The sequence below is a fragment of the Colius striatus genome, chromosome 18 (genome assembly GCF_028858725.1).
Source record: "Colius striatus isolate bColStr4 chromosome 18, bColStr4.1.hap1, whole genome shotgun sequence".
NCBI classification, from domain to species: domain Eukaryota; kingdom Metazoa; phylum Chordata; class Aves; order Coliiformes; family Coliidae; genus Colius; species Colius striatus.
This window is the reverse complement of record NC_084776.1, coordinates 9,422,556-9,443,375: the sequence shown is the minus strand read 5'-3', so window position 1 is coordinate 9,443,375 and position 20,820 is coordinate 9,422,556. Positions and strand designations below refer to the sequence as shown.

The 20,820-nt window shown below is 43.8% G+C and overlaps 1 protein-coding gene across 1 annotated transcript; it reads right to left on the bottom strand.

Annotated features, from left to right (window-relative positions):
* Positions 1–1,218: 1,218 nt before the first annotated feature.
* LOC104551324 (myosin heavy chain, skeletal muscle, adult) lies at positions 1,219–16,836 on the bottom strand. Its single transcript, XM_062010625.1, has 38 exons — positions 16,633–16,836; positions 16,400–16,543; positions 16,150–16,306; positions 14,545–14,572; positions 14,335–14,446; positions 14,153–14,245; positions 13,992–14,055; positions 13,811–13,909; positions 13,610–13,713; positions 13,391–13,529; positions 12,558–12,676; positions 12,311–12,460; positions 11,811–11,981; positions 11,035–11,344; positions 10,810–10,880; positions 10,015–10,102; positions 9,813–9,930; positions 9,511–9,634; positions 9,294–9,430; positions 8,937–9,192; positions 6,983–7,225; positions 6,696–6,872; positions 6,465–6,610; positions 6,288–6,378; positions 5,811–6,200; positions 5,539–5,665; positions 5,273–5,391; positions 4,544–4,740; positions 4,079–4,262; positions 3,827–3,992; positions 3,530–3,654; positions 3,090–3,398; positions 2,795–2,998; positions 2,576–2,701; positions 2,310–2,480; positions 2,119–2,223; positions 1,894–1,989; positions 1,219–1,374 (listed from the first exon to the last, which is right to left on the bottom strand). The coding sequence occupies exons 1-38, from the start codon at positions 16,834–16,836 to the stop codon at positions 1,219–1,221; spliced, it is 5,820 nt and encodes a 1,939-aa protein (XP_061866609.1).
* Between the last annotated feature and the right edge of the window lie 3,984 nt (positions 16,837–20,820).

Below are 20,820 nucleotides of genomic sequence, written 5' to 3'. Positions count from 1 at the left end.
GGGACAGAGACTTCAGACTGGGACAGAGCTGCAACAGTGGTGCAGTTGTGTAAGTTGATACTGCTGAAAGGATTTCCACATTCACTTGAGAGCCCTCAGTTACCACCAACCCGTGTTTACCTCCCTGTATACACTGCCCTGCACTCTGAGCTTTATGAGACAACCCTCCAACGCTGTGTGATCTCTTTGAAAACAAGGGGAAGAAGTTACTTGGAAGCCAAGACTTGTCAGTTCTAGGAGAACTAGGCAGACATTTGTGTGCTTTTCTTTAACGCACCTTGGCACTGCCTGTGTGTCTTTCACACCAGGCTTAATACATCAGAATAATCCCGTCGAGTTGGCTTATGGAGCACATGACACGCCACACTTGTGCATGCCCACTGGGCCTCTGCTGTGCAGATCAGTGTCTGAAGGGAGGAAATTGTGTTTGACAATTTTCCCCTCCCTCTTACCTTCATGCCCTCCCCTTCTTCTCAAAAAAATCACTGTTAGGTTGTTGATTGATCAAAAGCAGGAACAGTCTGTGAGGAAGAAGGGGAGGGGTAGCCCATGGGTATTGTGTTTTTCCCTTGCCTGAAGCAATATCTTGTGCAGCATGGAAAACCAGAGGGGACAGGCTGACCTTTCAAGTGATATGCTGAGGGGCGAGTTCTTCCTGTATGAGGCCCCAAGCAGGTCTCAGGGGTTTGCCTGATGCAGGGAAATAGGAGCAGGTGGCAGTAGCTGAGGGGCTTCAGGCTGAGAGATGACACAACTTAGGGACACTGACAGTGTGTCAAAACTCTGCTCTGTGTGCTGAAATCCTGTCTGGCAAACAGATGTTCAAAGGAAAAGGGATCACCCTCTCTTGCCTCTCCCATGGGAAGTAAGCTGTGCTGAAAGGTCACCGGAGTTTAGAGGATGTGAGAGCAGGAGCAGGGCAAGGAGCTGCAGCACATGGAAGAGGGCACAAGGCTGGACTATCAGTAGTCAGAGTTTGCATTGGCATCTCCCTTCCCCCAGCCAGGAAAAGTAAGAAGACGCTTTCTACTATAAAATAACCAAAGCTGGATCAGGAGAAAAAACCAAGAAAACGCTGTTCAGAGTGTGTGTGCAGAGGAATCTACGGCTTTATTCTCTAGACATTGAGGGGGGTACAAAGACTAATTAGAGAAGAAAGTGACCAAGAGGTTCACATTTTGTGCAGCCCTCAGGTCAGTTTACTGCTTCATTACAGCCTCACTCTTCCTTTATTATCTTCCTGCTGTGAAACTCGCGGCTCTTTGCTCGGAGCTTGTTGACCTGCGACTCTGCAATGTCAGCCCGCTCCTCGGCTTCCTCCAGCTCGTGCTGGATCTTGCGGAACTTGGAGAGGTTGACATTAGACAGCTCCTCCTGTGCAGGGAGAGGAGTTGGTGGTGAGGAGCCTGGGGCAGAGCCTGCACTCCTCCTGTGGCCTGGTCTTGCAGGGCTATGGCCCTTCCTGCGGTAGGCACAAACCTCCATCCCCTAGCCTCCACTGCTTACAGGTCAGCCTCACACACACCTCCCCATCCTCCCTTCCATAGAAGATGCAATCTAGACAGAGCACTACAGAATTTGAACATATTCCTGTTCTGGAACTTGGGAAGGAAACAAACAAATTGGCAGCTGGAAATCGGATTTTGTTACCTCTATCATTAGATGTTCAACTACTACTGCAGACCCTAAGGTGGGCTTTGGCATTTGTAAGAGAAAAGGAGCCCATGAGATTTCTTCAGTCTCCCTGTCACAAATCCCCTGTCTGGTTGCAGAAGCTCCTATCTGTACTGCACTGTTTGCAGTAACATCACAGGTTTCTTAAATTCACCTCCTCAAATACCATGCTACCCACTTGGAAAGTGTCTCTTGCCAAGTGCTCAGACTGATACTTACGGCCTCTTCGGATTGTCTCTTGTAGGATTTCACCTTCATTTGCAGCTTGTCCACCAGATCCTGCAGCCTGAGAATATTCTTCCTGTCTTCCTCAGACTAAAGCAGTTGGCAAACAGGAGAGAGACTGAATTGGTTTCCCCACAATGCAAATTCCCCTGGGCTGCTAAGTGCAAAGAAGATTTAGTTCCTGTGGGAGAGTCAGCCCAAGGAGGCCTCCTGCCTTACCTGGTAGGTCAGCTCCTTCACCCTCCTCTCGTACTTGCGCACACCCTTCACGGCTTCAGCGCTGCGCTTCTGCTCAGCATCAACCTCCCCTTCCAGCTCCCGCACCTGCAATCACAAGACCATCCTTGCAGCTTCACTGGTGTCTTTCCAAGGGACATGCTCACTCAGGCACAAATAAAAGCCTCACTCACTCTGGCCTCCAGCTTCTGGATTTGCTTCTTGCCTCCCTTCAGTGCCAACTGCTCGGCCTCATCCAGACGGTGCTGCAGGTCCTTCACCGTCTGGTCCAGGTTCTTCTTCATCCTCTCCAGGTGGGCGCTGGTGTCCTGCTCCTTCTTCAGCTCTTCTGCCATCATGGCAGCCTGGGGACACAAAAGGGTCAAAGCCATTTTGGGGTTGGAGATACTCTGGGGGGAGAACACAACCATCACCAGCAGGGAAAGGAGCCCCAACTCACATCAGTGATGGCCTTCTTGGCCTTCTCCTCAGCATTGCGGGCTTCCTGGATCGTGTCCTCCATTTCACCCTGAATTTGGGCAATGTCTGTTTCCAGCTTCTTCTTGGTGTTGATCAAGCTGGTGTTCTGTACAAAGAGAGATGGCAAGACGTGTATTCCAAGGCCTGTAACACCAAACATACAGCCTTAGGCAAGTCAGCTTTCGCACCAAGTGCAGACCTGGGTATGGAGGAGCTGCACACGTTCAGTGGCATCCAGAAGCTCCTGCTCAGCCACTTTCCTCGACCGCTCTGTCTGCTCCAGAGCTGCCCGTAGCTCCTCAATTTCAGCCTGCAGCAGGTTTGCTCTGCGCTCCACCATGGCCACCTGCTCCTTCAGGTCCTCCTGGGTCCTGAGAGCATCGTCCAAGTGGATCTGGGTGTCCTGTAAAAGAGACAAGAGAAATTACAAGCTGGGGGCATGTGCTTAGGTGTCAGGGATGACATTTGTCTTTTGGTAGCTTTGATGAACAGACCTTCAGTACTGCCTGTGTGTTTCTCAGGTTCTTTTGTGCCTCTGCAGCCACACGGTTGGCATGGCTCAGCTGGATCTCCATTTCATTCAAGTCTCCTTCCATCTTCTTCTTCAGCCTCAGGGCTTCATTCCTGCTCCTGATCTCAGCATCCAGGCTGCTCTGCAGGGACTCCACAATTCTGAGGTGGTTTCTCTTCATCTGGTCAATCTCCTCATCTTTCTCTGCTATCTTCCTGTCAATCTCTGACTTGATCTGGTTGAGCTCAAGCTGGAGGCGCAGGATCTTCCCTTCTTCATGTTCCAGGGAGGCCTGGGGAAGTCAGCAAGAACAGTGACATCCTTCATAAGTTATATTTTAAAGCAGTACTTGAAATCTAGGCTTGCTTTCCTATCCATACCTATGCTTTCAATCTGTATAGGATTTATTAGCACTGTCTGTACCTCAGCTTCCTCCAGGGAGGCTTGGAGTTCTGATTTCTCCTGCTCAATCTGCTTCTTGACTTTCTCCAGCTCATGAATCGCCTTTGTTCCCTCTGCAATCTGATCTGTGAGGTCAGAAATCTCCTCTATGGAAACAAAAAGAAATGGCATGTTCAGGGACAGAGCACTATGGGAAGGGTCCTGCCATGCAGCAGGGACAGGCAAATTTGCAGACCTGCAGCCACTGACCACTGTTGAGCAGTGGGTAGTGTGGGGAACTGAGAAAGCCCAGTCAGGAGCAGAGGGCCAGGGACTTACGCTGCAAGTTCTTGTTCTCACGCTTCAGCGTTTCCAAGTGGTCCAAGGATTCCTCATAGGCATTCTTCATCTTAAACAGCTCTGTGCTGAGCGAGCGAGACTCCTTCTGGGAGGCTTCCAGCTCAGCATGAGTTTCCTCATACTTCTGCTTCCATTCTGCCAGGATCTGGAGAGAAACAAGGCGTGAGTATGGATGTGGCAATCAGGAAGGGATGCTTTGCCCAGGAGCCCCATGGCTGGAGTCCAAAAGACCTTGTCAAAGTTCTTCTGCTTCTTATCCAGAGCTGCACAGGCAGCATTTGCTCTCTCCACATCAATCATCAGATCCTCCACTTCATTCTGCAGCCTCTGCTTTGTCTTCTCCAGGGAGGCACATTTGGCATTGACAGCTTCAACGTGTTCCTCTGCATCCTGCAGGCGCTGTGCCAGCTTCTTCCTGGGAGGTGTAAGCACAGCTATAGGTTAGCACAGAGGAACCATTGTGGTTTTTACTAGATTGTGCTTAATCCTTTTGGAGTTGAGGTTTTCATTTATGCTGTTCTTAGCCTTTACATTTAATATACCACTAAACTTTCTCTAACATAAAATTGCCACTTTCTGTTACCCTTCCTCAAAGCAAATCTGTGACATTTCTCAGAACGTCTTGGTGTGTATCACCTAACATTGCCTTTGGTTTTTTAATCCCCTTTGGCTTCTTCACATCCTATCAGCACGTACTTGGCCTCCTCCAGCTCCTCGGTGCGCTGAATAGCGTCCGTCTCGTATTTGGTTCTCCACTGGGCCACTTCGCTGTTGGCCTTGGACAGGGCCCGCTGCAGCTCCCCCTTGGCTTCCTGCTCCTCCTCATATTGTTCCCGGAGCAAGTCGCAGTCGTGGCGAGCAGACTGCAAGGCGTGGGCCAGGGCACTCTTGGCCTGGAGACACAATGGGATTGGGATAATAAATCACCTGTGAGACAATTGAATGTCAATATTTGGGAAAGTTGTAAATTATTTGAATCTGACATTTAAAGTCAGCCAAAGGAAAAAATATCCATTGATTTTGCATTTTGAAAAGCTTCTTATCACTTAATTTATCAGAATCTAGAACATTAGCTCAGGAAAAATAACAGGTAAACTCTAAAAGAAAGGTTTAAAGCTGAGATGTGTTGAATCCATTTCAAGATGTTCTTCAGTTTCAGTTTCCATTATGGAAACCAAACATCGATTTTAGGTGTATGTTCACCGTTTTTTAATGCCCCCTATTAATCTGAATAATAACTTAAAGCTCTTATTCCCTGTCTCAGTATTCACACTGAAGGCAATGTCCTAATCAACTGTTTTTTGCAGAATAAAGAGACTCCAAATTAAAGTGACATGGCTCGCATATTCTGATTTTATGTGGAGTTTGAATATCCTGAAATAAAAGAAAATCTGAAATCAGCCACCCTACAGGAAATTCCTTTACCTTTATTTCTTCCTCTAAATGTCTCTTTAGCTCTTCGATCTGTTGAGTAAATGCCTGTTTGCCTCTGGATAGCTGAGATATCAATGCATCTTTTTCTTCCACTTTGCGTGAATATTCACCTGCAAAGTTTTACAGAAAGTTTGTAATTTAAAGCACTGTATACCAGCTTAAAGAGTATAGACCCATTTGAGTAATACATCACTCTCTATCTTGTAGTAAACAGTTAGAATTTGTCCCATTCTAGAGTGTGTGTGTGTGTGTGTTACCTGCTTCTGTCTGCAGATGAGCTCTTTGAGCATTGAGGTCATTGATCATGCGCTGATGCTCTTCTTCCTTTGTCTTAATCTCACTCAGCTGATCCTCCAATGTGCGACACATCTTCTCCAGATTAGTCTGTATGTCATAAACATAAAAGGGAAGAGGACTGCTACTAATGTTCTCATGCTGAAAATCAATGCAACTCTGTGTGGTAGCAAAATGCAATCAGAAGATTCAAAATCATGTATCATAGGGCAGTAACATGATAGAAACTCTGTACCTTAGCTTTGGAGACAGACTCCATGTTACTGGCCAAGTCGTCAATCTCCATCTTGAGCTCACTCTTCTCCTTCTCCAGCTTCTGCTTCACTCGCTGCAGGTTGTCGATCTGCTCCCCAAGCTCGGCTGTGCTGTCCGCGTGCTTCTTGCGCAGGGCGGCAGCCGTGGCTTCGTGCTGCAGCGTGGCCTCTTCCAGGTCACGCCGCATCTTCTGGAACTCCGCCTCACGCTTCTTGTTCATCTCCACCTGAGCTGCTGTCGCCCCTCCTGCCTCTTCCAGCCGCTCGCTGATCTCCTCCAGCTCCCTGGAGAGGTCAGCCCGATGCTTCTCTGCTTTTGCCCGAGACGTTCGCTCGGCCTCAATTTCCTCCTCCAGTTCCTCAATACGAGCCTGGGAACATTTGGGACCCTTCACAGCCCTGCCCTGCTGCTACCTGACCTGAGAGCAGGTGAAGGAGGGCAAGGAACAGAGACTTGCCTGCAGCTCCTTGATCTTCTTCTGTAACTGCATGCCCAGAGCTTGCTCATCTTCGATTTTGCTCTGGATCTGGCTGATTTCAAAGTCTTTCCTTTGGGCAAAGCAAACTGTGTTAGAGCTCCAAGAAAATGACAAGTGCAGCAGCCCAGTGCTCAGGTGCCCCACAGCCACACTCACTTCTTCAGTTTCTCATCCAGCTGCTGCTTATCATTTTCCAAATCCATGATGCTGTCATGGGCCAGCTTCAGGTCTCCTTCGAGTTTCCTCTTGGCTCTCTCCAGGTCCATGCGCAGTTTCTTCTCTTGCTCCAGGGACCCTTCCAGCTGAAATGGACAAGACCATCAGTACTCTGCCAGCCAGGTTTAGCTGCATACCTGTCCTGTTCTTGCTGTGTGCCTGTGTGCTTACATCATCCACTTGCTGCTCCAGCTTGATTTTAGCTTTGGTCAGCGTGTTGACTTTGTCTTCTTCTGCCTGCAGGTCGTCCAGTGTCTGCTGATGGGCCTCTTGGAGGGCTTTCTTCTCTTTTGTCAGCTTGGCGATGGTCTCATCCAGAGCTGCCATCTCCTCTGTGAGGTTTTTCACCTTTGGGAAGAAGGGAGCAAGAGCAAATAAAATATGTTGTTTAAAACTCTACACTGCGGAGCAGGACAGAGGTCTTTTCTGGAGTGAGAGTGGTATCTTCTGCCCTATACCTTGTTTTCAGTGGCATGTTTTTCCTTCTCAACCTTGGCCAATGTTAACTCAAGGTCATCAATATCTTTCTTCAGCTCTGAACATTCATCCTCCAGTTTCCTCTTCTTGGCTGTCAGCTCAGCATTAATTTCTTCCTCTTCCTCAGCCCTTTCAGTCACCTCTTTTACTTTGGCTTCCAGCTGGATTTTGGTTTTGATGAGCTGGTCACACCTTTCCTCAGCATCAGCCAAGCTGTCTGCTTCCTGTTGGGGAAACACAGATTTTTGTTTGTTTGTTTTCTCCCCTTTTCTATGTGAGCCTATATCAAAATGTGGCCTGAAGTGTGAGGTTTTATTCTTGTGTTTCTGTGATGCATTATACAGTTTCTCAGTTGAAAAGAATATTGATTACCAAATTTCTTTCTCTCTCCTGTCTCACAGGTGTGGTAGGTGTGAGAATTTCTTATTTACCTAGAAAACAAAGTGCTTGGAGACATTTCTCTTCTCAAACACCACATTCAATATCTTTTCTTTTGTAACTTAATCCTTCTAAGCCCTTCATTATGTTAGCAATAATGTATCTGGTAGTCTTGACTGTAATTTAATAGTAAAAAGGATTACTCTGTCTAAATGTGTTAAGACTGCTGCTTATACAAGTAGGGTCTTTGCAGATCTGGTACCTGCATGTCATCCTTCCATGCTGTGTCTGGAGTGGCTGGTTTCATGTGATCACCGAGTCATCTAATTCTTTGGTGGACTTTTGTTATAAGGAACTTTCTAATTCAAATGAATTAGAAAGGCAAATTTGGAAGGCAAAAAGGGACATATTTTTTCTCTGTATAGTAGTGAAAACGGGTAACAGGAGTTTCCCATTTTCTATGGGGACCTTCAAATAAATGGTTGAGTGTTTCATTTTTAGTTGGTAATTTAAGTAATTTCGTGAGTAGATTAAGGTGACTTTGTACTGTAATAATCAAATAATTTTTTGTATATTTTTAAGCAACACTTTGTTTTGTAAAGTGCTGTGTCTACAAGGTTCATAGGATGGTGGCAGTAAAATTATTAGTGTTTTAAGACTGAGAGGTCTAGCTATGAATTTATCTTTACTTAACGAATATTCCTTTCAACTGAAAACTAACAGCCTATGTTTTTTTCCAAGTCCTCACTTCTGAGCTAAGATTATGTAGGGTGTTCCACTCCACCAAGCGCCGGCCTCTTCATGTTGTCACATTATTTACTGTTTGATTCCTTAGAACTGTTGCAGTTAACCAGCTGCTTAAATAGGACATCCCTCCTAAGGATGAATGGCAACCTAGTGTTGTTAACACTGAAATGATTCCCATTCCTCACTGCCTTCTGTTTCTCTGGTAGAGTAAAAAGGTTGGGTCTCTGCAGAGAACAGAGGAGCAGAGGGGAAGACGTTGTTTGCATGTTCTCTCACTGTGTTATACCTAACAAACCTTCTGTCTGATCTGTTCTAAATTATGCATCCCAGACTGGGCTCCCGAACACAAATACATTATAGAAAGATGGCATTTAGTGGAAACGAATGTTCTTTTAATAAAGATAACTTCTTAGCTACACATATCAATCTTAAATATTAATGATCTTACCAGCAGGGGACATTTTTATAGTGAAACTACCACAGAAAATCCTGATTAGAGATATAAAAAAAATATCCTGGTAAGATGGAGACACCCCCTGCAGGACTCACCTGCTCAAAGGGAATTGAGGATTCAGACAAAACTCTGCTTCAAATATTTCATGTGAGCGTATCTGCCTCCTTCCACTGAAGGCAGGAGCACTAACTCCTTCTTAGAGCTGACTTCCTTTCCTCAGCTTCATATATATGTGATGGATAATTCACCAAATATATCATTTGTGCTCTTCTACAGTCTGACTGTCTGCTTACAAAAGAGCAGTCTGAATGTATAGACTCCTTTTCTGAGTGATAAATTAATGGTGATAAACTCACAGCCTGCACTTGGAGCTGCAGATCATTTTTCTCCTGCACCAGTTTCACCATTTTCTCCTCCAGCTCCTTCCTCTTTGTCTCAGACTTGGCAAGATCTTCCTTGGTTTTCTCAAATTCCTGTTTCATGTTGGCCATCTCCTTCTCAGACTCTGCACTCTTCAGCAAGGGCTTGATCTTGAAGAACAGCTTCATCCAGGGCCAGTGCTTGACGTTCGTGAATGCACGAATGTTGTACTGGATGCAGAAGATGGACTCTCTGAAACATAGTTATAGTGTACATTGCATATCTTTAACATGATGAATACCAAAACTTTCCACCAAGTACAGTGACTTTAACTGAAGGTCAGGAATGCCTACCTCCTTTCCACCATTCTCTGGTACTCCACTCTCATGAGGTAACCCCTACACATGGCCTGTGTGCGGGTGATGAGCTGTGCCAGCTTCTCATCCCTCATCTCCTCCAACAGCCCCAGCAGACCAGCTTTGAAGAACACCTTGAGAAAGGGAATGTTGCAGCACATCACTGTCAGGCAAAGCCTGAGCCCATGGTGAGTGAGTCAAGGAGGGTTTGTACCTTGGTGTGCCCAAATTTGTACTGAGTGTGATCCACATCGATTGACCCAAGAAGCTTCTCAGAAGCCTTCTTGCTATCAATGAACTGTCCCTCTGGGATAGCACTGGCATTAAGCACCTTGTATCTGTGACAAGAGAAAAAGGCAGAAAAGGCTATTTTCTTTCCTAGTCAACACACAGCAGCTGCTGCACATCACCAGTTCATCTATAGCAATGTTTTGACAACAGAGTGCAGCCTGATTGAACCTATAGGAATGAGCCAACTTTTTCTTTTCCTGATGCTGAGAAGTGCAGTGCTGTTACCTCTGTTTGAAGTCAGCATAGAGGACTCTGCTGGGAAAACCTTTCCTGCAAATTCTGATGCCTTCCAGCACACCATTACACCGCAGCTGGTGAAGTACCAGTTCATGCTCCATGGCACCTAGAAATTTGGAGCAGTAATGAAGAGCAGGCTAGAGGGGAAGGAGGTGTCAGAGCAAGTTCTCCTTGTGCTAGGGTGTCTTACCAGGTGTTTTTGTTTCATTTGGGATGATGCAGCGGACAAAATGAGGGTGAGTGCTCCGTAGGTTGGTCATCAGCTTGTTTAAGTTCTCCTAAAGGGACCAGTTAGTAATGTGAGTTTCTTATGTCCAGTGTTTGATTCATCAAGCCCATGGTAGTGATTTTATGACTTCTAAAAACTAGCTGGGTTTCAGAATACTTAAGTAAAGACAGGAAAAACAAATATTTCTTGTATTTGATGATTGAGCACCATTTTTAAGCACTGAGCTACTATTATGCTGCTTATGGATTCAATGGAAACTAACATAAAAATACAAACACAAACAACATACTGACATACAAATTCACACTTTTGCACAAAATAATTAACTTTTAGATTTTTCATTTTGTGCTTTCTGAAGTCAATCTACTTATATTTATAAAAGTTGAGTTTTTTTCAAATCAGATAAATATCTCCTTGGAAAATGTTTATGAGACTCTTGATATCAGCCTCACATAAATGCAAAAATGCTAAAATTACCCTTCTACTCCAACTTAGACTCATAAAACTAAAAAGATCAGAATAATATCCTCTCAAAAAGAAAAAAAAAAAACCTACATTTTCATGATCTTTGAAGACTAAATCCTTATTTTTTAACACAACACAACAGCAATATTGAAATTTATTCTGGTAAACCTGATGTTGAAATTTGAAAGAATTTTACCACCCTTACAGCAACTCAAAGCAATCTGTTCAAATGCAATATTAGCTTGCTCTTCTTCTTCATAGGAAAAAGATGCAATAAATACAGAACTGTACCCGGAAAAGAGCTGAGACAGTCTGAAAAGAAGAACCCTTCTTCTTGCCACCCTTTTTGCCACCACCAGCCTCTGCAAAGGCAAGAAAAGAAATAAAGTATTAAAATATGGATATTGCACATTGGAGAACACACAACACAGAACAACTTTAAATGTTTAGTGTTTACTACTCTAATTCTCTGTCAGCATTGCCCTACTATGAAAACACAATTGTCACAGAGCTGACCTGCATCTGCTCCACCATAGCTGGCAAACAGTGAGGCCAGTGTCTTAAGGGATGATTTCTGGTACAACCCAATGACAGTTTCATTCAGAGGGTCCTTGTTCTTCTCCAGCCAGCCAGTGATGTTGTAGTCCACTGTGCCAGCATAGTGCACCAGGGAGAAGTGAGCCTCAGCCTTGCCTTTGGCAGGCTTGGGCTTCTGGAAGTTGCTGGACTTTCCCAGATGCTGGTCATAGAGCTTGTTCTTGAATGAGGTGTCAGTTGCCTTGGGGAACATGCACTCCTCTTCCAGGATGGAGAAGATGCCCATGGGCTGGGAGATGGTACAACAATCAAGAGGAAGAAATAGATCAGAAAGAGGACATCCTTAGTTAAAAAGTTCTTTGACTCAGAAGAGAAAGCTGTTCCCATGCACTCATAAGTCAAAGAAAATTAAAGCTCAAATTTTTCAGCGTTGATGTTTCATTTGAAGTTACAGAAATGCATTTTCTAATGAAAATATTGCAAATACAAAATTACAAAATACTATCCACTCCACAAAAGTTCTTACTGGTAGGTACTTGCAGAAAATGACAGTCTTCTGTACGACTTCTTTGATTAAGCTGGAAATGAATACTCTTACCAAAAGTCATGATATGTGAGTAGGATTTCCAAAAACAATTGTTGCTTTCACAAGATAAATATTTTAAAATGCCAGAATATTGGCACAAGCTTCTTAAGTATGTGTTTTGGCAAGTATGGAAGATGCAACATATGATAAAATTGAACAGGGAAGATACCTTCTCAATGAGCTCAATGCAGGCAGCCAGGTCCATCCCAAAGTCAATGAATGTCCACTCAATTCCTTCCTTCTTGTACTCCTCTTGTTCCAGCACGAACATGTGGTGGTTGAAGAACTGTTGCAGTTTCTCATTGGTGAAGTTGATGCACAGCTGCTCAAAGCTGTTGAACTGCCAGACATAAAAAAGACATGCAGCATTTTCAAGGTTCAGCAACAATAGCAAGGTGTTCTCTTGTTCAATCCTAATTCAACACTGGTGCTACTTTAAATACAACGCCTTTCCTGTATACTTTTCTTATGTTTTCTAGGGTGGAGTTTACATTTAGAAAAGACAGTTTGAAATTCAGAGTAATTAGGAGATTAGTTTTCTATTATTATTTTTGTGTGTTTCTGCAACAAGTGATGGAAAATATTAATTTCTATTAAAAATATGTCTCAGAATTCTTTTTAATTTTAATCATACTTCTGTTAAAATGCTAGAAAAATGATGTTCCTTACATCAAAGATCTCAAAGCCAGCAATGTCCAGGACACCAATGAAGTACTGTCTGGGCTGCTTCGTATCCAGTTGTTGATTGATGCGAATAACCATCCACAGGAACATCTTCTCATAGACAGCCTTTGCCAGAGCACCCACTGAATTGTTCACCTAAAGCCAGAAGAAAGTTTAGGGGGTTACTATATACAGCAGAGAGGAATCAATGGGAACCATCAGATCCTGTTCCACGTTAATGCATTTTTCCTACCTGCTGCACAGTTTGACCTTTGGTCACATATTCATTCCCAACCTTGACTCGGGGGTAGCACAGTGCCTTGAGTAGGTCTGCTGAGTTCAGACCCATCAGGTAGGCAGCCTTGTCAGCCACTGAACATGAGGGAAAAAGAGAGAAAAGTAAATACTGAGGAGTTCCTTGAGATAACTACCTCAAAAGTAACAGTGCTTGCTGTTAGAGTTGCACAAAAATATCTGAGTCAAAGCTACAGAGAGCTAATTTCTCTGTTGTCTTCAGAATTCATAGCCTACAAGAATTTCTGAGCTTCAGTTTCTACAAATACTCTTCAAGAGAACCCATTGCTTTCATCCTTTATCAGATGGCACTTCAGACTTTTTTTCTATTTGTATAGCAAGAGAATTCAACACTCAGCTGGAGGCATGGATTTTACTTCCTGCTGTTACTCTAGGTTATCGAATAAACACCTTTCATCGCAATTCCTCCCAAAAGGTGAAGGTAAGAGCAGTGTCTTCCATCCTATTAGGGCTGAGACACTTCACCACTCCACAAAAGAGCAGAGATTGTATAGAGTATAGCAAATAATGTATGACAAGTAATAATACTGGAATTAACATCCATGCCTCCTGCCTTCCTGGTATTGCATACCAGATGTCTTGTCTATTAAGTAGTCACAGACTAAAATTACAGGTATCATTAGATAAGATAATGTTTCATCTGTCATCTAGCCATTGAATTAATATTTCTTTACTTTAGAATGTTACATTTTTTTAAGCCTGAAATCTCACTAAAACCCTCTTTTGGTGACAAAGACTATCTCTTGGAAAATTTGTTTAATCTGCTGATACCTTCTGTGCCATCAGGCTCTGCCTGCTCCTCTCGTTGTTTCTGCTTGAACTTCAGGTTGCCATAGTGCATGACAGCCCCTGTCAGTTTGTAGATGGCTGTCTTCTCATCAGGAGTGAAGCCCAGGATGTCAATGGCACTCTGACAACAGAAACAGTAAAGGAAACATATATATACTAAGGCATCTATCCACCAGATGACCTGTTTGCTAAGTGACTTACATCTGTAGCCATCAGTTCCTCCTGGTCATCAATGCTTGGAACAGTTATTTCACCTTGGCTTACAAATTGGAAATCATAAGGGTTTGTAGTTATGAGGAGCATGTCTGAAAGGAATAAAAAGTGAAACAAACTTGCTGTAGCTTTCCAGATGACACAGTGAGCTATTGTTCCATGGTCTTCCTTCAAAAAAAGTTTTCTTACCAATTAGCTCTGGCTTCTTGTTGGAGGTGATCTGATAGAATATGTGGTAACTTCTTTCTGCTTTCAGCTGGAAAGTGACTCTGGACTTCTCCAGCAGGTCTGGCAAGGAGGGTAGAACAGAGTTAACACAAGAACTGGAGAGGGTTAGAAAGAATGTGATAAGTCCAGGAGAGTATCTTACAAGTCTCAATGTCAGCAGAAGCCAGTTTGCCTGTGGCACCAAAGTGGATTCTGATGAATTTGCCCTGTTCAGGTGAAAAAGAAAATTAATGCTGAGCTGATAGCCAAGAACCATCACTGCTTCTATAATAAGGAGGGATTTTTGACTAGGCAACAACTTACAAAGCGTGAGGAGTTGTCGTTCCTCACGGTCTTGGCATTTCCAAAGGCCTCCAGCAGTGGGTTGGCGCTGATGATTTGATCCTCAAGCGTTCCCTGCAGGATGATATTGATGGGTATCCTTTCTAAAAATCACATCAGGAACAGAGGAAAGCATCCATTCCAGACAGTGTCTATTATTTTACCTGCATTTTGCCTGACTGCTCCTCTTTCTTCTTATCTCCACTGGCTGCAATTGTTGCAAAGTACTGGATGACACGCTTTGTGTTCACAGTCTTCCCTGCACCGGATTCTCCGCTGCCAAACCAAAGAGAGAAGCAGAGAGCGTGTGGTCAGGCAGGAGGTGCCCTGGCCCTGGGCAGCCCTGCAGGGCCCCGAGGAGGGGGTGTACATACGTGATCAGGATCGACTGGTTCTCGCGATCTGTGAATAGAAAGAGATTAAAAAGCTTTTCCTAGTGATTATGGATAACAATGAACTCAAAAACTAGGGGAAACATATGAATTGAATCTTCCAGAGCATAGAGAGGACAGTAAAACGTCCTGGAATTTTAGTAGGTACTTTTAATGCTCCCATCAGTACTTTAGTTACTTAAGTAAAGTCATCAGAGAATCACAGAATCATAGAATCTCAAACGCTGGAAGGGAACTTGGAAGATCACCCAGTGCAACCCCCTTGCCAGAGCAGGACCAGCTAGAGTAGGGCACACAGGAACTCATCCAGGTTGGTTTGAATGTCTCTAGACAAGGAGACTCCAAAGCCCATCTGCGCAGCCCCTTCCAGTGTTCCCTCACCCTCACACTGAAGAAATTCTTCCTTGTATTTCTTTGGAACCTTTTCTGTTCCAGCTTGTGCCCGTTGCCCCTTGTCCTACCATTGGCCATCCTCCTGACACCTGCCCTTACATCAGAGTAGTTTGTGTAGTCTTATGCCTTTCAAGATATTGCCTTCTCATCAAGCTACCTATTTCTCTCTTGTTTGGGAAGTGTATGTAACAAAAATATTGAGGTTGTGTAAATTGTTATGGGTAAAATGTAAATTCTTCCAAAGCTAAAATTTTCCTGAGAAATATTATATAAATTTGGAGGCATCATGAATAAGAGAAGTGCTTGACCATTCACTATTTCTTCTATATACAGAAACTGTTTTCCTGATATCGTACATAGATCTATCTATATGGACAGATATGTAGCTCCATAGATTTATCTAGGTCTATTTCTCAATTTGTAACAAAAGAACAGGAGAAAACATTCTATTTCAATAAACACATAGGGAGGAGAAAATAAGAGGTAGAAGGAAGAGAACAAAGCAGAAAGAGCTTAATTTGAGCCATTCTGTTTAAAAGTGAAAACCTTTTTTATTTTGCCCTTGGCATTGTTTTCTGAGGTTGACTTTTCAATATAAGGTTCAGTTAATACACAGTTGCATAGATCGGTGTAGGGCTTACACAGATCACTGATGGCTGTATGCACTTCAGACTGCCTGATCATCTTTTCCATCATGAATTCTATTTGCATAATAATCCAGTGAATTTATGTACCTGATCAATGCAGAGATACTCTGTTTTACTTGTCTGCACTGATGCTTTCAAATTTGCAGTGAGTATATACGCATCATTTACAGGATATGTGTAATATTATGGTACTTTGTACTCTCTGGCTGAGACAAGTTTTGTCATTAAGATATATAAATCTATGCATATTATAAGATTGCATTACAGTCAGTAAAGCCTACACTGGAAAATAGGTGTCTTCTTTCCAGTGAATTTACTCCTTCAGGATTATTTTCATTAAATCTGGGTCTTTACTGATTCTAATGGCAAAACAGACACTCAGCTCACAAAGACCATTACACTGAGTTATGCAAGTTAAGTGCATTTATCTTCCATTAATGTTACACACACAATATTATAACCAGTGCACTCTATTTCTAGAGCACCCTGCATTTCTCTCTATAGATACATCATTGCAAGAACAGTTCAAAGGAAATCAAGCACTCACCAGTCAGCATGAACTGATAGGCGTTGTCAGAGATGGAGAAGATGTGTGGAGGGGCCTCCTGGCGCTTCTTGCCTCGGTAGGCCAACACCACCTCCGGGTTGTACACCGGCAGCCACTTGTAGGGGTTGACGGTGACGCAGAAGAGACCCGAGTAGGTCTGTGGGGAAGGGAGACAGCACGTTGGCTTCCCCTGAGGCTGGCAGAGCAGCTCGTCCTGGCTACCCACAGGAAGCCTGCTGCTGGTACTCACGTAGATCATCCAGGCTGCGTAACGCTCTTTGAGGTTGTACAGCACGGCGGGCTCGTGGAGGTGGGTCATCATGGCCATGTCCTCGATTTTGTCGTACTTGGGAGGGTTCATGGAGAAGACCTGATCATCTTTCACGGTCAGGGTCTACCAAAGAAACAAAAGATCCATGTATGTCAGCTAAAACCTCGGAGTGGGAATCAGCATGTGTCCTTCAAGCTTTGTTTTTCACTTACTTCTCCACCTTCAGTCTTGACAGTGACCTTCCCTGATTCCCTGCTCTGGATTGTCCCTTTTACAAAGGACTCTTTAGGATGGGCCACAAAGACAGATGTCTTGGCATCAAAAGGCTTGTTCTGGGCCTCAATTCTCTCCTTCTCTGACTTTCGGAGGTAAGGAGCTGCCTCCCCAAAAACAGCCATCTCAGAGTCTGACGACATGGCTGCACTTTATTGAAAGCACGTCAGCAGAGGTGTCTGGTGGGGAAAAAAAAAAGGCTGTGGTCCACTGAGATGAATAACAATCTACATCAGTGATAAAGCTCCTTTCTCTTTAGCTAATAATTTGCTAACCAGTGTCCCAGAAAATCTCCTAGAAACAACCACTGAAATCCACTTTGATTTGAACTTAAGGGACCCTAGTCCCACTCAGAAGTGAGACTTCTAAAACACATAGGCCTTGTGACAGTAAATAAGAACATCCTATGAATACTGACTACAGTTTGGTAACTCATCTTAATGAATTCTGACCAGGTTTGCGATGTTCACATAACAGAAAGTACAGCCAGAGAAAAGCACACTCTGTTCTGGTCCTCAGTTATGAGTGAGGATTCAAGAGAGAACTTGCTTGTTAAAAGTATTGTCTTTTGTGCTAAAAATGAAAAATTACTTCAGGTTTTAGATCTTCCCTGTTTTCACCACTCTAGCCTAACCTAAATCAGCAGAAATACAACAGAATTTATGAAGAGAAATCATGCATCTACAAAAATCCTGTCAGACTGCAGTATAGGGATGCATTATTGAGTGTGTTACCTTTGGAGAAAGGCTTGTATCCTGGAAACTGGTCAACCCTGTAAAATAGGAATGGCAGCTGTTTCTTATTGCTGCACAGAATTCCAGGAACAAATGATAGATTGAAGCTACAGACATGCATAAAAATTACATTGAAAATGTTTGTTCACACAGGCATTCCCTCATCAAAGTGCTTGCCAGAGGCAGGAGAAATGGCAAGAAGATTGTCCTCTCTTATCAAGCTCGCAAAATGTGTGCACTTACCTTGAAGCCTTCAGTGAAGACAGGCCAGACTTGTGTCTGGGAGATTTTATAATGTCTTGTCTGCAGATGCTGCAGATGCTCCCCCTTTCATCAGTCAGAACATTTCTGGCAAACCTTTTTTGGCAAAGCATTGTCTGGCAAACTAAAGGCATAATTGTAATTTGATTTGAATGATATAATTAGAACATTTTTACATCTTACTGACTATGTGAATTCATCTATAAATAATTTGTCAAGAGTGCTAAGGAGAGAATCTAGACTACTTGAGGCACTTAGAGAACTTGGATGTGGGGACTTACGGGTCCTATTGCTGGCTTTCTCAGTGATTTGCTGCTCGACCCATAGTTGTTTCCTTGGTATCTTTATACCACAACTTTTCAGTCATGCAATGGGGATGATAAGGTCTATGATGCTTAAGAACACATGCATTGAGCGGAATAGGAAAAGTATGTCAAAACCCAGCATCTTTTGAGTCCCTTGAGGGATGGTGACTCAACCACTTCCATGGCAGCCTGTTCCAATGCTTGACAGCCCTTTCAGTCAAGAAACTTTGAGACACGATTTAGTGGTAGATGTGGCAGTGTAAGATTTACCATTGGACTTGATGAATTTAAGATCCTTTTTCAACCTCAATGAATCTATGAAAGTGTCTCATTTAAAGTTCTTCACATCCTCCAGACCTAAACACATTCTTCTCCTGGTCTTTTGCATTTCAATCATTAAATATCTTGGTGAATAACATAGGAAAGGGGCTAGGAAAAAAAATGTCGAGCATTGCAGCTTTTGCAAAGCAGTACTCTGTAATAGGAATTACCAGATCCAGACTCCACACAGATTTAGTTCCACTATTATCTATGGCTTAGGCCACAGAAACTTGACAATTTCATCTGTCTAAGCACAGGGCAGCATAGACAACACCTGGCCTTGGGAACAGGAATCTGTTGAAAAAGGTAGCAATGTCCTGATGCAAAGCAAAGAGAGAAATGTATCCCACCACCCACTGACTTTCTGGCACTTGTTTCTACCCCTACAGAGCCTGAAGTCCACTGGTACTAAAAGAAAACCATAGCACGGTCAGAAGAAGTGGAATGAGATGGACAGACAGATGGTCCTCCACAGACATATGGTGTGGGCAAAGTGCTGGAGTGATGACATTCAGGTATGCTGAAAACAGATCCCATCTCACTTTCTGTAAGTCCCTATAATGTGATTTTCCTTCCCTTGTGTTCAGTGAGCATGAGCTGGGGAGAAAGAGAGGCATTCATGAGCACAGCTGAAGCGTAAAGGTGGAGCACTGTGAAAGGCTTGTGAGTTGTGCCACAATGCAGACCTCACTCTCCACTCTGCTTCTTAGAGCAGCATTGTGAGCCATGGAACCTGTCTAGTTGAAAGACATTCCAGGACCAGTATCCCCATGTCATTTTTTATGGAACCACATTCAGGCCTCCTGCTTAGGTCCTCCACTCTTTCCATCTTGGACCAGGACCTCCCACGCAGTTGCAATAAAGGGAAAAGAAGCAAGCCTCTGGTTGCAAGGTTGCAAGCCTCTGGCTTCCATTTCAGGCCCATTAGTCATCTTTTCTGCTCAGAGAGAGAAAAAAAAAACCCTAAACCAAAACCTGTTGCACCATATGAGTATCAACCAGCAAAGCTCAAGCAGGCATCTTCTCAGGGATCGATATGTATGGTGTAAAATTTAACTTTGGCATCAGGGAATTCTAGTACAGAAAGTTATCTGACTTGGTGAGCTCCCATCTAGGTCTTTGAAGGAGCACAGCATCAGTCACCTTCAAGTTTCATTGACTTATGAGTGTTAAGCTTGCCCAAGAGGTCTTTAACCTCATCCATCAAGGGAAGGTCCACTGTTGTCCAGACCATCCTACTATCCTTGCTGGACTGGGCTACCTGAGGACCAGCCTTGGTCCTTTGACTGAAGCAAAGAAGGCATTCAGTACTCCAGCCTTGTCTGCATCCTCTGTCACTATGGCACCCTTTTTGTTCAGCAGTGAGCCCACAGTCTTCCTAATCTTCCTTTTGCTTTCTGAAAGAAGGGTAGTTTCCTCCTTTGAGCTGAGCTTGGCTATGCTTTCGTGTGACTTTTCCTGAAGATTGTCACTAATGGTACTAAACATTCAACTCTTGCACAAGTGAAGACAATTCATTCACATAAGCAATTATCAGGAGATCTCAAGATAGCACTGATTTCACCCTGTCCCTTCAATATCATGTCATCAGCAGTTACCCTGGCAGGAGGCTTGGCAGGTTTTTCTCTTGTCCTAAATTAGCTTAATGCAGAAGCAGCAGGGAAGCCAAAGACTGCCTAGGACAGAAGCCTGCAGCTGTGACTAGTTAAGTGCACCTGTACAGGTGCACAGTATGAATTCCTATTCTCACTCACAAGAGGCTCCTATGTGAGACTTATAACACCTATTTAAAAAGAGATCCCTTTGTCATCTTCCCCTCATTAGCCCTAGGAGGTTGGGGAGAGCTGAGGTCTGCCAGGAAATCTGTTCTCATGGATCAATGTTTTCTCCACATAAGAGACCAGACCAGGCAAGAGAAACACAACTGTGATCAGCCACAAGTCCTTTCTGGAAGTGCAGGTGCAAGTTTTCTGCACCATGGGAGATTGTCCAAGTATGGCTTCAGCTTAGTGGAGTACTGTCTTTATGAAGGCAAAGACAGGCAAGGCGTGTATAGCTGCCACCTTTTGCAGTGCTACACCCAGGCAGTTCCACACAACTAGATGAGTGTTTTTCTCAGCCATGTGTCTGTATTTCTAAGGCATAGGAGTCCACAAGCTCCCTCAGCAACTTCCACTGTATCTGATTCTTAGGATCAGATCCAGGAAGGGAGGTTGAAGAGACACAGAATCAAAGTAACTGTGCCACAGGCAAGAAACCACTTAACTGTCCTCCACTGTCTCACAGTTGTTTGCCCAGATGTTCATGCATCCCTTAGGTTGTCACTGACCTCAGTATCTTGCAGCCTCTCTGCTACCTTGCTAAGGAGATCTGAAGAACTGTTTTAAAGGAAATTGTTATTAGGAGCTCTGCACCATGAAAAAAAATGAATGGGGTGACTGGGCATCTGACAAAGCATTCACATTCCATCAACATGTGGAGATTGAGCATTTGTCAACTAATTTTT